This window comes from Chelonia mydas, chromosome 5 (genome assembly GCF_015237465.2).
Source record: "Chelonia mydas isolate rCheMyd1 chromosome 5, rCheMyd1.pri.v2, whole genome shotgun sequence".
Taxonomy (NCBI): Eukaryota; Metazoa; Chordata; order Testudines; family Cheloniidae; genus Chelonia; species Chelonia mydas.
Genome location: NC_051245.2, coordinates 85,878,462 through 85,894,914, shown reverse-complemented (window position 1 = coordinate 85,894,914; position 16,453 = coordinate 85,878,462). Strand labels below are relative to the sequence as shown.

The window sequence follows — 16,453 nt, the reverse complement described above, 5'->3', positions numbered from 1 at the left end:
TAAACATTTTCAATGCATTACATGGGTTTATAGTCAAAGAAGTCTATTTAAAGTAAATAGAAGATATATTGATAAAACCTCCATGGTGTTTTTAAAAATGACTGTTTAGTATCTATATAGTGTGTAATAACGAAGTCTATTAGTTATCAAAACAGTTTTATCTACTGGTTGTTAGTTTTCTGTACTATTTGGGGGAAAGGCCAGGGTCAATACCTTGTCCCAGTTGCTGTTTTCCCAGACTCCAGGCTTTTTACAAGGGGAAATAACATTTCATTTTAGAGGTCTGGTGGATTTAGAGGTGTTGAAAAGTTTTGGAGGGAATTATGTCTGGTATCCCTCTACCTGAACAATGATGGGTGTGATGTGTGTGGCATAAAGCTGAGTACAAATCAGAAACATTATACAATCCTGAATGCTCCAAGTGATCTGGAGAAGCAATAATATTTATTTGAAGAGTTTAATGATTTGCTCATAAGATATTCTGTAGAATGTACCTAAAATGCTGCATTGTTTCTTTCCAGTTAAGTAACTTGAAACAAGTCACATTTGTGGATGTGTCAGCAAACAAGTTCCCCACTATTCCAATTTGTATACTCCGGATGTCAAGTTTGCACTGGCTGGATATTAGCAACAACAAACTGAAAGATCTCCCACAAGATATAGACAGGTAGTTCCTTACATTTCATAAATAGGCTCATGAACTAGAAAATTTGTCTAGAAAGTAACATGGCAGTAACCAGCAAATTTGAATTTACCAATTATTGTTTGAAAGGGACATCATCACTGGAAAACTCCATTTCGATCTGCAAATGTATCTAGTATTTTACAAGTAAAGCCTATCATTTCCATTACTGAAAGATATTGGAGAACAAAATATATTTTCCTCAGTTTTCCAGTTTGTTGACCACATGGTGTGTAGTCAATGTCCCTGTTTTGTGGTTAGCTAGTTGCTCTTCCTGTCTTATTCCTGAGCAACATAATGTTCTGGGTAGAGATAGAAGCGGCAAACTTGCAACTGACGGGGCAGCAGCTGTGCAGCTACACAGAAAGGAATACGAGGTGGGGAGAAAGGTCAAGCCAAAGCATGCTTAATGTGGCTCATAGAGCCTGATAAATATCAGAAGGGAAGCAAACTTATCTGTATGAATTTTAAATTTCCACCCTCCTCCCAACAAAATCATTACAAATCCTTGCTATTGGGCTTGTAATTTCACTTCCCAGCTCCTGTAATATTCTTGGATGGAGATTATTTGGCTCCCCCAATTTGGCCAGTGAGCTGTTTGAGTTTGACTTCCACCTCAGATGTGGTATTTTCTACTTCCATGTCCTCGTTTTCATTAGCCACCCTAGCAGTACCCCAAGGCTCCTCATTACCCTTATTAAAAGCTGAGGCAAAATATTCATTTAGGTGTTGGGCCTTGCCTATATTATCTTTGATCTCCACCCCATCCTCAGAGCTTAGCAGTCCCACTTCTTTTCTTGTTTTCTTTTTATTTATATGGCTAAAGAACCTTGGGTTTAATTGTTTTTAATTTCCTTTGCAAGGTGCAACTCTGCTTGGCTTTTGGCAGTTCTCACTTTTTTCCCCTACACCTGCTGACCTCCAAGAGGTAGCATTCCTTGCTGATCCATACCATCTTCCATTCCTTTTAGGATTTCTGCTTTCTCTTAATAACCTGTTTGAGATGCTTGTTCATCTAGTTTGGTCTGCAACCCTTCCCCACAATTTCCCCCCATCTTTGCTTGGGATGCTGGCACCAGATAGCTTATGCAACTTTGACTTAAAGGAATTGCAAGCCTTTTCCACATTCAGATCCTTTTGTTCTTCAGTCCAGTCCACTTCCCTAAATACCTCCCATAAGTTTTTTAAGATTGCCATTTTGAAATCAAGGATCCCAGTTACATACCTATTTTTATCCTTCCATTTAGTTTAAACTGAATTAGCTCATGATCACTTGAATCAAGAACGACAACCAATTCATCTGTGAGGTCCTTGGTACTTACTAATACTAAATCTAAAATGGCATCACCTGTTGTTGGTTCAGTGACTTTGATGCAAGAAATCTGTCAGCTATCACATCCAGGAATATCTGGGCTCTAACATTATTAGTAGCACTTGTCCTCCAATGGATATCCAAGAAATTAAAGGTTTCACAGTAGCAGCTGTGTTAGTCTGTATTCGCAAAAAGAAAAGGAGTACTTGTGGCACCATAGAGACTAACCAATTTATTTGAACATAAGCTTTCATGAGCTACAGCTCACTTCATCGGATGCATTCAGTGAATGCATCCGATGAAGTGAGCTGTAAAATGCATCCGATGAAGTGAGCTGTAGCTCACGAAAGCTTATGCTCAAATAAATCTGTTATTCTCTAAGGTGCCACAAGTACTCCTTTGCTTTTTAAGAAATTAAAGTTTCCTATAATCACACAATTCCAAGTAGTATTTATTTCATTACAAATATTAAAGAGGTCTCCATCCATATCCATATCAGATCCTGGGGGGCTGTAGCATACCCCAAGATCTATCCCAGTGGAGCATTAGTTAGATTTCTTCCCCAAAGTGATTTTGAACCAAATAGATTCCATTTTATCCATTCCATCACTTCTAATTTCTTTACAGTGTACCTCATCATTAATATACAATGCTACTTCACTATTTTTTTTCTTTCTTTCCTGAACAGGAAATACCCTTCAATAGCTATAATCTAGCCACGACTACTATTCTACCATTTTTCTGTTATCCCTATAATATCTGGTTTCACTCTCTCTCTTGCTTTTTCCAGGGTCACACTGTGCTCACGGGCTACTACTTGGCTTTCTTGCTTCATTTCCTTTGCTTCTTTCTCTCTGTTCTTGCCTGTGACCTCAGTATTTGTTTGTCACACACCCCTCCTGACCCAAGCAATACTCAACCCATAAGCTCCTGAGTGAGTTCATACACACCTTTGATCTCAGATGGGACATATGTTTACAGTTGTGATAACTAAAGCGTGAGTTCACGCCTATCAACATCAATGGGGTTTTAACCCAACCCATTACAAAGTTTCTTCCAACTGGTAACCTAGCATTGCTAACTCCAAATATTAAAACTCTCAGCTAGGCCCCTCTAAATCAAGAGATTGGATTAAAAATAATGAATTTTAATATTTATACATTTTGGGTTTTTTTTATTAACCTTCTGGTTTTTGAGATTTCAGAGTGCTCTTGCTTCAATCTTTTCTCTGCAAGGATGAGGATTAGAAACTTTTACTCTTTCTCTCTCTCTATATAATGTTGAGATTATTCTGCAATCTGCTGATTCCAGCCACTGGAGCTTTAAGAAAAACACCAAATATCATGAGGTTCCCAATAAAAATCATGAGAGTTAGAAACACTGTCTAATGTACTGAAGCATCACCTGCCATACCTTCTGGAACTCAAAGGAAATGTGTGAGTCTCTCATGCAATACAGCTGCATCACTATTCTCGCAGTAGAACCAGCACCTATACGGGGTGAATGAGAAAAACAATGGTTCCTCGGGTTTTATAGTTCTGGCCCCCACATTCACTCTCAAGAGCAAATGTTCAGCCGCAAATTACTATTGTGTGAAGAAAGGACAAGGGGCACAACACAAGTGAACGGTTTCAGAGTAGCAGCCGTGTTAGTCTGTATCTGCAAAAAGAAAAGGAGGACTTGTGGCATCTTAGAGACTAACAAATTTATTTGAGCATAAGCTTTCGTGAGCTATAGCTCACTTCATCGGATGCATTCAGTGGAAAATACAGTGGGGAGATTTATATACCTAGAGAACATGAAACAATGGGTGTTACCATATACACTGTAACCAGAGTGATCACTTAAGGTGAGCTATTACCAGCAGGAGAGCGGGGGCGGGATCTTTTGTAGTGATAATCAAGGTGGGCCATTTCCAGCAGTTGACAAGAACGTCTGAGGAATGGGGTGTGTGTGTGGGGGGGAATAAACATGGACTGAAGGTAAAAAATCCATTACATAATCTACATGCCACACAGACTATGCTGACAGCTTGTGCCACACGCTCTCAAAAAAACTGCAGAACCACCTTATCAACAATCCTCCACAGCAAATAGGGAAAGATTAAGAATGAGCTCTCAAAACTGGATACTCATAAAAAAACAACCTTCCACACAAACTTCCTCGTGGCTGGTCTTTACAAAAACTAGACAAGCCATTTACAGCACACACTTTGCTTCTCTACAAAAGAAAAAGGACACTAAACTATTTAAACTACTACGTGCCACAAGGGGCCACAACAGTCGTTCCCTTAACCCACCCAGCAATATTGTTAATCTATCCAACTATACTCTTAGCCCAGCAGAAGAATCTGTCCTGTCTCGGGGCCTCTCCTTCTGCCCCTCCATCCCCACGAACATGATACAGTTCTGTGATGACCTAGAATCCTATTTTCGACGACTCTGACTCAAGGAATATTTCCAACACACCTCTGAACAACATACTAACCCACAGAGAGCTTCCTACCAAGACTACAAAAAGAAGGATTCTGGGAGGAAGCCTCCTGAAGGTCGAAACAACAGACTGGACTTCTACAAAGAGTGCTTCTGCCGACGTGCACGGGCTGAAATTGTGGAAAAGCAGCATCACTTGCCCCATAACCTCAGCCGTGCAGAACAAAAATAGGTATGTAATGCCATTCACAGCCTCAGAAACAACTCTGACATCATAATCAAAAAGGCTGACAAAGGAGGTGCTCTCGTCATCATGAATAGGTCGGAATATGAACAAGAGGCTGCTAGCCTGCTCTCCAACACCACTTTCTACAATCCATTACCCTCTGATCCCTCTGAGGGTTACCAAAAGAAACTACACCATTTGCTCAAGAAACTCCCTGAAAAAGCACAAGAACAAATCCGCACAGACACACCCCTGGAACCCCGACCTGGGATATTCTATCTGCTACCCAAGATCCATAAACCTGGAAATCCTGGAAGCCCCATCATCTCAGGCACTGGCACCCTGACAGCGGGATTGTCTGGCTCCCTCCTCAGGCCCTACGCTACCAGCATTCCCAGCTATCTTCGAGACACCACTGACTTCCTGAGGAAACTACAATCCATCAGTGATCTTCCTGAAAACATCATCCTAGCCACTATGGATGTAGAAGCCCTCTTCACTAACATTCCACACAAAGATGGACTACAAACCATCAGGAACAGTATCCCCGATAATGTCACGGCAAACCTGGTGGCTGAACTTTGTGACTTTGTCCTCACCCATAACTATTTCACATTTGGGGACAATGTATACCTTCAAATCAGCGGCACTGCTATGGGTACCCGCATGTGTTATACCAATAAAATAAAAACCAGCAGGATCTTATTAAAGGGGAAAAGGCAAAATGCCACATTTATTGTGAATACAGAAAGAATCATAGTAAGCAGTTAGTTATAGCTATAACATTCCATTCAATTTCATATTTATTAACACATTCGTTCTGCAAGGTTATTATCATAGTTACCAGCCTTAGAGTTGCTCATGCCAAGCCACTGGCGAGGTGTCCTGGACATGAGGGGGGAGCAGGGCCTTGTCAGATGCTCATCTGATGCTCCTGGAAGTTGGTTTGCAGAATCAGACCCCAAAGTTCTCACTTTCTAGAGTCCATTTTTATAGGAATTTCTTCCTATGCCAGTCTATGGGAATTGCTTCATCATGCTGTTGCTGAATCAATCAGCAGATGACACATTCCTGATGGCTCTGTGCTGCCAGATGTTATCTTGTTCTTTGGTTCTCCTATTCTTGAGGCTGTTGGGTGGATTCCAGTCTGTCCTCTGGGGGTCCTCTGGTTATTTCCACTTGACGCCTTCTTCAGCCGATGGACACTGGATTCTTAGGCTGACACCTCCCTGATCATTCAGTTATTATGCACACCAAGCATCCATCCACATACATCCTCTATCTCTATTTTAATCACAATTGTTAACAAAGCGAGATGAATACAACAAAAGGGTGGGGAGTCTCTGGGTGATGTTTCTGTTGTTACAGAGTATTGCTTTGAGTCTCTCTCTGTGTGAGTAGTTGTTGTTACAAAGAATTGCTTTGAGAACAGACTCTGACTTAGAATGTACTAACACAATTAGCAGCTTGCAAGTTTCACACAGAGAGGGAGAGAAACAGTACCAAAAACCAAGAGACCTCTTAATTAGTAATACCCTGGAATTTAAACTATGGGGAATCAAACTCATTTGTGATTTTAATACAGAACTTTTTTATTATTACCCAACACATGGCCCCACAGTATGCCAACATTTTTATACCTGAGTTAGAACAACGTTTCCTCAGCTCTCGTCCCCTAATGCCCCTACTGTATTTGTACTACATTGATGACATCTTCATCATTTGGACCCATGGAAAAGAAGCTTTTGAGGAATTTCACCATGATTTCAACAATTTCCATCCCACCATCAACCTCAGCCTGGACCAGTCCACACAAGAGATTCACTTCCTGGACACTACGGTGCTAATAAGCGATGGTCACATAAACACCACCCTATACCAGAAACCTACTGACTGCTATTCCTACCTACATGCCTCCAGCTTTCATCCGGACCACACCACACGATCCATTGTCTATAGCCAAGCTCTACGATACAACCGCATTTGCTCCAACCCCTCAGACAGGGACAAACACCTACAAGATCTCTATCAAGCATTCTTACAACTACAATACCCACCTGCTGAAGTGAAGAAACAGATTGATAGAGCCAGAAGAGTACCCAGAAGTCACCTACTACAGGACAGGCCCAACAAAGAAAATAACAGAACGCCACTAGCCATCACCTTCAGCCCCCAACTAAAACCTCTCCTACGCATCATCAAGGATCTACAACCTATCCTGAAGGATGACCCATCACTCTCACAGATCTCGGGAGACAGGCCAGTCCTTGCTTACAGACAGCCCCCCACCCTGAAGCAAATATTCACCAGCAACCACACACCACACAACAGAACCACTAACCCAGGAACCTATCCTTGCAACAAAGCCCGCTGCCAACTGTGTCCACATATCTATTCAGGGGGCACCATCATAGGGCCTAATCACAACAGCCACACTATCAGAGGCTCGTTCACCTGCACATCTACCAATGTGATATATGCCATCATGTGCCAGCAATACCCCTCTGCCGTGTACATTGGCCAAAATGGACAGTCTCTACATAAAAGAATAAATGGACACAAATCAGACGTCAAGAATTATTACATTCAAAAACCAGTCGGAGAGTACTTCAATCTGTTTGGTCATTCGATTACACACCTAAAAGTGGCAATTCTTCAACAAAAAAACCTTCAAAAACAGACTCCAACGAGAGACTGTTGAATTGGAATTAATTTGCAAACTGGATACAATTAACTTAGGCTTGAATAAAGACTGGGAGTGGATGGGTCATTACACAAAGTAAAACTATTTCCCCATGTTTATTCCCCCCACCCCTCACTGTTCCCCAGACGTTCTTGTCAACTGCTGGAAATGGCCCACCTTGATTATCACTACAAAAGGTCCCCCCCCACCCCTCCGGCTCTCCTGCTGGTAATAGCTCTCCTTAAGTGATCACTCTCGTTACAGTGTGTATGGTAACACCCATTGTTTCATGGTCTCTGTGTATATAAATCTCCCCACTGTATTTTCCACTGAATGCATCCGATGAAGTGAGCTGTAGCTCACGAAAGCTTATGCTCAAATAAATTGGTTAGTCTCTAAGGTGCCACAAGTACTCCTTTTCTTTTAACACAAATGAAAGGAGCCTACTCCCTAAACCACAACATTAGGTCCTTTACATTGATTTCAGTCGTACTTGTATATTTGGGGAAACTAAATAAAGGCCAAATCCTGGTCACATGACTCTTATAAGTAGTTTCCATATATATTTTTGTTCCCACCTATATTTTGATGACTTTCTGACAGAATGAGATACATGAGAACTTTGCATCACATTGTGTGGCATGGCATCGTGTGCACACACCTTCACTGCACCACGAAAGTGCACACTGCTACTCTAGCTTCTGATTTGGGCACAACTTTTAGTTCTTCTCACAGGTGTATTATTAGCATCTATCTTGTCAAACCATGCATGAAACTTCCCATTGAAGTCAATGGAATGTTCTGTGAAAAATACAAAACAGCATAAGGAAAAGCATATGGTTCACGTGAATATTTGCATACTTCTTTCCCAGAGGAAGCAATTAACAGTTGGTGTTTGAATAGATACACATATATAATAAAAGATCTTTAAAATATATTGTATTTTTAAGACATGTTTCTCTGTTATGCTTCCTTAGGCTTGATGAACTTCAGACATTTCTCCTGCAGAAAAACAAGTTGACTTATCTTCCACGAGCTTTGCTCAATATGCCAAAGCTCAGTTTGCTGGTGGTTAGTGGGGATGATCTGGTCGAGATACCCACAGATGTCTGTGAATCACCCACAGGTTTAAAGTAAGTAATAGTTAGGGAGAAATGAATATACTCAAAAGTAGAAAGGTACGTGACCCAGTGCAGTAATGGTCCTCAAAACAGTTTTACAATTCTCTTTTCCTTTCCTTTTATTGGATTCTGCGTTCATGCTTGCTGGGCTGGGTATGTTGTTACCTGTGCAACTTTCACCAAACCTGGGGCAAAATTCTGACCTCATTTATATGAGAACCACTCTTTAAGGGCAAGGAAATCACCGAAGTCCAGTGAGGAATTGTACAAGTTTACCTCAGGGTTCCTGATATTTCACCTACTACCAAGGTGTGCTTTTGTACTTGTACTGAGACTTTATTGCCTCATCAACATTCAGTGCTTGTGTCGGTTTAATAATGTGTATATTCTTGGTTGAGAGACTGTATCCTATAGTTGCAGATCGATGGATTCGTAAGTCCTTCCCATTTGTAACTATGATAATCCTATGTCTTGATTTGACACTCAGGATTTAGGACCTGAAGTCATTTGAATATGAAAGAGCAGTTCCTGGTAGTGTTACTATGCCATATGATTAATTGGAATGATATTTTTTCTTTTGAGGACAGTGGAAATTTCACTGATTAATCAATTTTTGTTGCTTTAAAGAGATGGCCCAGATTTTCAGAATTATGTACACATACTTTGTGCATGGAATTACTGAGCAGTTTGTGCAACCATGTGATTTTCATTTTCAAAGTATTGGTTTAGTATATTTACAAACATGACAAAAAAGCATGCAGACTGAACTTCTCTGTTGTAATGGATGTTGGGAAGTAACTCTAACTCCCAAGGGTGTGCATCATCAGCTAAGGAATTCTGACTAAATCCTGGAATGCTGTGAAACATGGATAGGATGGGATCTATGTTGAAGTTTCTTATTCTGATCAGGAGTTGCTGTACAATTATGGGACAGCTGGTCAGATGTTGTGAAGTGTGATATGTACAGACGCCCCAAAATGCTAAAACTCTATTCCGACAGAAAAAAATATTGCAGTATGGATGTACTGAATTGTACTAGGGAGAACAGAGTGTAAAGACAGTGCTACCTAAAATGTTTACTCGCTCCATAATAGAAAGACTATAAAACACTTTTGTTCAATTACTTAAGCATAGGTTCTTCACAACTCCCCCTCTGCCTGCAAGCTGCTACTTTTAAGTATGGTTAACTGGCTAATAAAACTGACTAGCCTGTTGTCACATGCATGGACTGTATGTGAGATCCACCCAAACAAGACAAGTTAGTAAATATAATTTCTGGAGCTAATCAATTCAAACTGTTTGTAATTTCAGAAGGGGGGAAAAATGTGTAACATAATCAATAGCTGACATATAGCAAACTACATTCGGCTGCTCATGTTAAGAAGTTATCCTTTCATGTTAATATTTCTTTTTCTACAGATTTATAAGCCTTAAGGATAATCCTCTTGAAACAATCTTGTATCACAATACCGAAGACATCATAGAAAGTGAACGTGATCGGGAGCAATTTGAGAAAGAATTTATGAAAGCTTACATTGCAGATATAAAAGAAAGAGGTATATGCACTAAATTTTTAGTAAATCTCCCATTATTTCTGATATAAATGTAGATTTCATAAAGATTTCCTAGCCACATCAAAATAATATGCTTGGATTTATACAGAGATCAACAATATCCTGAATCTTTATAAAAAGTGAAGACAAGCGTAAGAGCACAATTGTATGTAAGAGCACATGAAATATGCAATTTTAAAAGCTGTAGAAGTTCTATATGCTATTGGACAAGGGTGAAAATTCTTTTGTGTCTTTTTTTCAAAAGAAGATGAGCTTTCAGATCTGTTTTGATGAGAGATGCCGGAATCAGAGCCCTAGATCTGAACAAACATATACAAACTCTGTGGAGGGGTCAAAATTCGTTATGGTTAGGGCCCTACCAAAGTCATGGTACATTTTGGTGATAGGAGTTTAAAAGTCGTAAATTTCATGATTTCAGCTATTTAAATTTGAAATTTCAGTGTTGTAATTTTAGGGGTCTTGACTCATAAAGGAGTTGTGTGGGGGTTGCAAGGTTATTTTTAGGGTGGTACTGCTAGACTTACTTCTGTGCTGCTGCCGGCGGTGGCGCTGCCTTCAGAGCTGGGCATCTGGAGAGGGGTGGCTGCTGGCTGGGAGCCCAGCTCTGAAGGCAGAGCCACCGCCGGCAGCAGCACAGAAGTAGGGATGGCCTGGTATGGTATTGCTACCCTTCCTTCTGCGCTGCTGCCTGTAGAGATGGGCCCTCAATCAGCGGCCGCCACTCTCTGGCTGCCCAGCTCTGAAGATAGCAGTGCAGAAGTAAGAGTGGCATGGTATGGTATTGCACTGCCTTCAGAGCTGGTGCCCACCTAACAGCTGCTGTTCTCCAGCCACCCTGATCTGAAAGCAGAGAGAAGTAAGGGTGGCAATACCATAACCCCCCTAAAATAACCTTGTGATCTCCCCTGCAACTCTCTTTTGGGTCAGGACCCCCAGTTAGAGAAATGCTGGTTTCCCCTGTGAAATCTGTGTAGTATAGGGTAAAAGCACACAAAAGACCAGATTTCATGGGGAAAGATCAGATTTCACAGCCCATGATGCATTTTTCATGGCCATGAATTTGGTAGGGCCCTAATTTTGGTGGTTATTATGCCAAGATGCCCTGAGTAGAGAACAGGCCCACACTGAACTTGGAATTATACTCTAGAGCTGGGTCACCCCCTCCGCTCCCTTAGCAGCAGCACTACTGAGGGGGAAAAAAACAGAAAATATCAGATCAGAATTTGGCCTTAAAGGCCTGGGAGATGTGTACAAAACAAGGGTGTAGTGCATGAGTAATGGGGATGTCCTATGTGAGGAAGTCCATTCATTTGTGGTGTTCCTGGGTTATTTGGTTTGATCTGGGATAATTGACAGATTTTTTTTAAAATGAATATATCTTTAAAAATTGTCCTGGGAGCCCAGGGCATTGGATATATACTCATTTATTTTGGTGCAAATGTAAATTTATTATTATTATTAATAATAAAAACACTATGGTGTTTTGTTGGGTTTTTTTTGTAAAAGTGAACTGCAAATCAATAAATATATATTTTAAAATTGTTTCTACAAGTGCTAATCCTGTGAAGTCAGACAGGCACAAAATACATTCACCTTTGTAGATGGAGTTTCAATTTTAAGGCAAGAACTTTAAGGCCAGTTATGATCATTTAGGTTGACATTCTGCATAACACAGACCAATAGAATCTATGAAAACTAGTACACAAATCATTTGCTGTTATAGTTCACCTTTGAAATAAAATGAAGACATCGAGCTATTTCTGGGCAAGGTTTAAATATAACTGTTTACTTGATGAACATACAGCTGAAATTTTAAATAGTATACTTTTTCTCCTTTTACAGAATCTATGCCTTGCTATACTACAAAGGTATCCTTTACTCTCCAGCTCTGAAGATCAGAAATCTCTAAGACACTGAAGGATACTAGAAAAACTCTATTTTTGTCTATGTGAATGGAAAATATTGATATCATGGAGAGTCATAAGCAGCTCTTAAATAATGATCACAGAATTTCTTATTTGTTACCATACTTGTTTTCAACAGCTACAGACAAAATTTCAAGGACTAAATAGTTTTCATCAGATGGAATTTCACTTTTTAAATTAACATTTATTTTCAAGTCAACAGCAACAAGCACTAAATTATACACCGCTAAGGCCCTCATCATGCAAACACTTATACATGTGCTGTACTTCACAACTGTGAATAGTACTATTGAAATCAATGGGGTTACAGTAGTAAAGTTAAGCAGGTATATGTTTGCAGGATAGGGGCCTTAAACAATATCTGGTTTACATTCTGTTGCGGTTCAACTGAAAAAAGATTTGTTCCTGTGCAAACAGTGGAAGTGTTAATGCTTTAGAAAATGCATGTGATCTATTATATTTTAAAGACCAAATGATTAATTCAATTGTTTGCAATAGTTCTTAATGATAGGTTTAAATACGTTGTTTACGGGTGATGTGTTTACTTTCTGCTGTTCAGAAAGGTCCTTCTCCGGTTTTTCAGTTTAAATAAATTCCAGCAAGTAGACACTCAGTATGGAGTCTGTGAAAATAATGTTGCTTTTTTCAATTATATTACAAGCATTTAAATGATCACAAATATTAGTACACAGGTGACTGGAATTTTTGCGGTAAGCAATTTTTAAATAATAGTTTGGCAATGGCTTAATAGGACTTTAAAAGAAAAATAATCTCTGGGAAGAAGTTTGAATGAATAAAACATCATGAAAATATTTAAAAACCAAGCACTTTGACTAATATTGATAGTTCTGAATTACACTATTTTTGTTGGTATAACAATGACTTTCTTTTTAGTAATGCTAATGCCATAGTTCTATAAGTAGGATGATTTTGCTGGTTATGATATTGTTTTGCTTGTTTTGTAATCTGTTATACATAATTCTGTAAGTGTATATACTATAGAATGATTTAGTTTTGCATATGAATATTTTTCATGTATTAAATCAACTTTTAATCTAAAAATACTAATTGAAACTTGAAGCCATTTAATTAAAATCATCCTAAACTGTGTAACTCTGAATGGGGGAGAAACACGTAATAAAGAGTAGTAACATCACGAGGATGACATATTACAGAAGAGTGATAGCTCTGCTATAGCCAGAGAGGTAAAGATCAGTTTCTGGTTAAAGTTCACCAACACTTCATGGTGAGCAAACAAGAGTATCAGAAATATTACTTAAAGAGGTAATTAAAATATTTTTATTGCATGTATAAGAACAATTTTGAAAATATGATTTTACAATATTAAATTATTTTTCTACATTTGTTACACTGGTATAGATAAGGTAAGATTCATTGGCCCCCAAATATTATGTAAAATACCTCAGATCAATCATATGGTGTGAAAATAATACAACTTATTAAACTCTAAGGCCCTGATCCTGTAAACACTTACCAACATGCTCAACATTAACTATATAGCCGTATGACTACTCATTTGCATCACACATGGGTACATAGATCATATCATTAAAATGATATAAGGAATACGGAAGTTACTGCATGACATTAGAAAGGAAGAAAAGGCAGATTGTATTTAATTAATACTTTATGGCATGGAAAGTCATAGAATACATCAATATTATTTTAGTTTCTCTCCTTTATTTACTGATTTTGTGTAAACAGCAATTGTGGAATGCCAGTTTTCAGCAAATACATATTTTTGTTGCTAGTACCCTTATTATGGCTTTTGCTAAACAGAGTATTTTAACTCAAGGTCCTCAAGGAATCAATCCTGAAGCACTTACACGAGAGGAAAGTGATCAGGAACAGTCAGCATGGATTCACCAAGGGTAGGTCATGCCTGACTAATCTAATAGCCTTCTATGATGAGATTACTGATTCTGTGGATGAAGGGAAAGCAGTGGATGTATTGTTTCTTGACTTTACCAAAGCTTTTGACACGGTCTCCCACAGTATTCTTGTCAGCAAGTTAAAGAAGTATGGGCTGGATGAATGCACTATAAGGTGGGTAGAAAGTTGGCTAGATTGTCGGGCTCAACGGGTAGTGATCAATGGCTCCATGTCTAGTTGGCAGCCGGTGTCAAGTGGAGTGCCCCAGGGGTCGGTCCTGGGGCCGGTTTTGTTCAATATCTTCATAAATGATCTGGAGGATGGTGTGGATTGCACTCTCAGCAAATTTGCAGATGATACTAAACTGGGAGGAGTGGTAGATACGCTGGAGGGCAGGGATAGGATACAGAGGGACCTAGACAAATTGGAGGATTGGGCCAAAAGAAACCTGATGCGGTTCAACAAGGATAAGTGCAGGGTCCTGCACTTAGGACGGAAGAACCCAATGCACAGCTACAGACTAGGGACCGAATGGCTAGGCAGCAGTTCTGCGGAAAAGGACCTAGGGGTTACAGTGGATGAGAAGCTGGATATGAGTCAGCAGTGTGCCCTTGTTGCCAAGAAGGCCAATGGCATTTTGGGATGTATAAGTAGGGGCATAGCGAGCAGATCGAGGGACGTGATCGTTCCCCTCTATTCGACATTGGTGAGGCCTCATCTGGAGTACTGTGTCCAGTTTTGGGCCCCACACTACAAGAAGGACGTGGATAAATTGGAGAGAGTCCAGCGAAGGGCAACAAAAATTATTAGGGGTCTGGAACACATGACTTATGAGGAGAGGCTGAGGGAACTGGGATTGTTTAGTCTGCGGAAGAGAAGAATGAGGGGGGATTTGATAGCTGCTTTCAACTACCTGAGAGGTGGTTCCAGAGAGGATGGTTCTAGACTATTCTCAGTGGTAGAAGAGGACAGGACAAGGAGTAATGGTCTCAAGTTGCAGTGGGGGAGGTTTAGGTTGGATATTAGGAAAAACTTTTTCACTAAGAGGGTGGTGAAACACTGGAATGCGTTACCTAGGGAGGTGGTAGAATCTCCTTCCTTGGAAGTTTTTAAGGTCAGGCTTGACAAAGCCTTGGCTGGGATGATTTGATTGGGGATTGGTCCTGCTTTGAGCAGGGGGTTGGACTAGATGACCTCCTGAGGTCCCTTCCAACCCTGATATTCTATGATTCTATGAAATCAATTTATTTTCAGGTTTAAAGACTTAGGTGATACAATTATTCTCTTACATGTTGTTATAAAGTACAGTAAATAAAATCATATATGGGATGTACTTTTAAAACTGGGATCATCTTGCTGATCTTCTAACAAATGCTAGGTAACAGGGCCTTAGAGGTTTTATGTATTTATGCGTTTTATGAAGACTTAAAAAAATTACCACACACCATCTGGATTGAGGACTAATCCTATTAGACTTGGGCCAGATCGACTGGTAACACGCAAGTCAGGTGCACCATTTCCTGGCTATCAGCTACTGGTAATGGGAAAAAGAGTGGGATTTTGGTCCCTACTTGGGTCCTGTATCTTTCACATCAGCAGTGGATAGCAAGTGTTTTGTAAAGGTGAAGTTATTATTAGCAACCTCTTGGCTCCCAGAAAAAGTTGTTCTTATCCAAGAGCTGCCAATAAGTGAAAGACAAAGTAGTAGTAGGATGAGGTAGTAGTGACCTGTTTCTGTTGGTGAAAGAGAGACAAGCGTTCTATATCCTTGGACCAACACAGCTGCAACAACAGAGCATAAAATAAGTGAAAGACAGGTTTGTGGGGCTTCAATCAGGGAAGAAGCTGGGATGTGCCTTTAGTGACTGCGGACTACAAACCTGCCTGTGGCCAGGGACGCATGTGCCCCACAAGTGTCATATGACTAGAGCACCCACATCACCACCCAATTGGGGAGCCTCTGCCAGAGTCCCGGTGCTGTGGGCTGGGAAGGGAGCATGCAACCAGGACAACAGAGGGCTGAGGGGCTGCGGCCCCCATGCAGGGGTTTCCAAGGGGAGCTGGAGGCCTGTGGAGATGGATGGTACTTTTCCCTGTGGTCTCCCTGCCCTGACATTTGGGCGCGGCATATCCCAGCACCTCCTTCCCTCCACTCCTGCCAACCTGCCTGCAGCCGGAGCCGTTTTTTCAAAAAAGTTGTTCCTGAGCAGCACGCCTGTTGCTACTATCCGAATCCCATTCACATTCAAGTCAATGGGCGGGGATCATTTCCGGGCATGTTGCTATTAAGCAAATGTTGTTAATATGGCCACTGCTAGGAAGTGACACCCCCCAAATTCGGTGAGACCCTCACTTTTCATTTTCGCTCGTTCCTAACCCTCCCGCCTGCAGAGACCGGCTGGACTTTCTCGCCCTAGGTTATCCTGCAGGTTCAAGAAGCAAAAGACAAAGAGCCGCCCCCTCCCCCCCGTTATTTTTAAAAGACTCTCACAGCTTTTAAGCCAAGCCCATGATGTTGCGGGGGCTGACTCATGAGCTGGGAGGACCCTAGCCCCGCTGGCAATGCTGGAGCGGCTCTGTGGCTGCGTGTTTCTTCCCGAGCTCC

At 40.6% G+C, this 16,453-nt stretch overlaps 1 protein-coding gene across 2 annotated transcripts in view; it reads left to right on the top strand.

Annotated features, from left to right (window-relative positions):
- Positions 1-13,128, top strand: part of LRRC2 (leucine rich repeat containing 2) — a 109,365-nt gene extending 96,237 nt beyond the window's left edge. For both annotated transcript variants that reach the window (XM_037901699.2, XM_037901698.2), the window contains exons 6-9: positions 522-667; positions 8,313-8,468; positions 9,876-10,012; positions 11,873-13,128. In XM_037901699.2, coding sequence (XP_037757627.1) covers positions 522-667; positions 8,313-8,468; positions 9,876-10,012; positions 11,873-11,922 — 489 coding nt within the window. In that variant the 3' untranslated portion in view covers positions 11,923-13,128. The remainder of the gene's footprint in view (positions 1-521; positions 668-8,312; positions 8,469-9,875; positions 10,013-11,872) is intronic.
- The last annotated feature ends 3,325 nt before the right edge of the window (positions 13,129-16,453 follow it).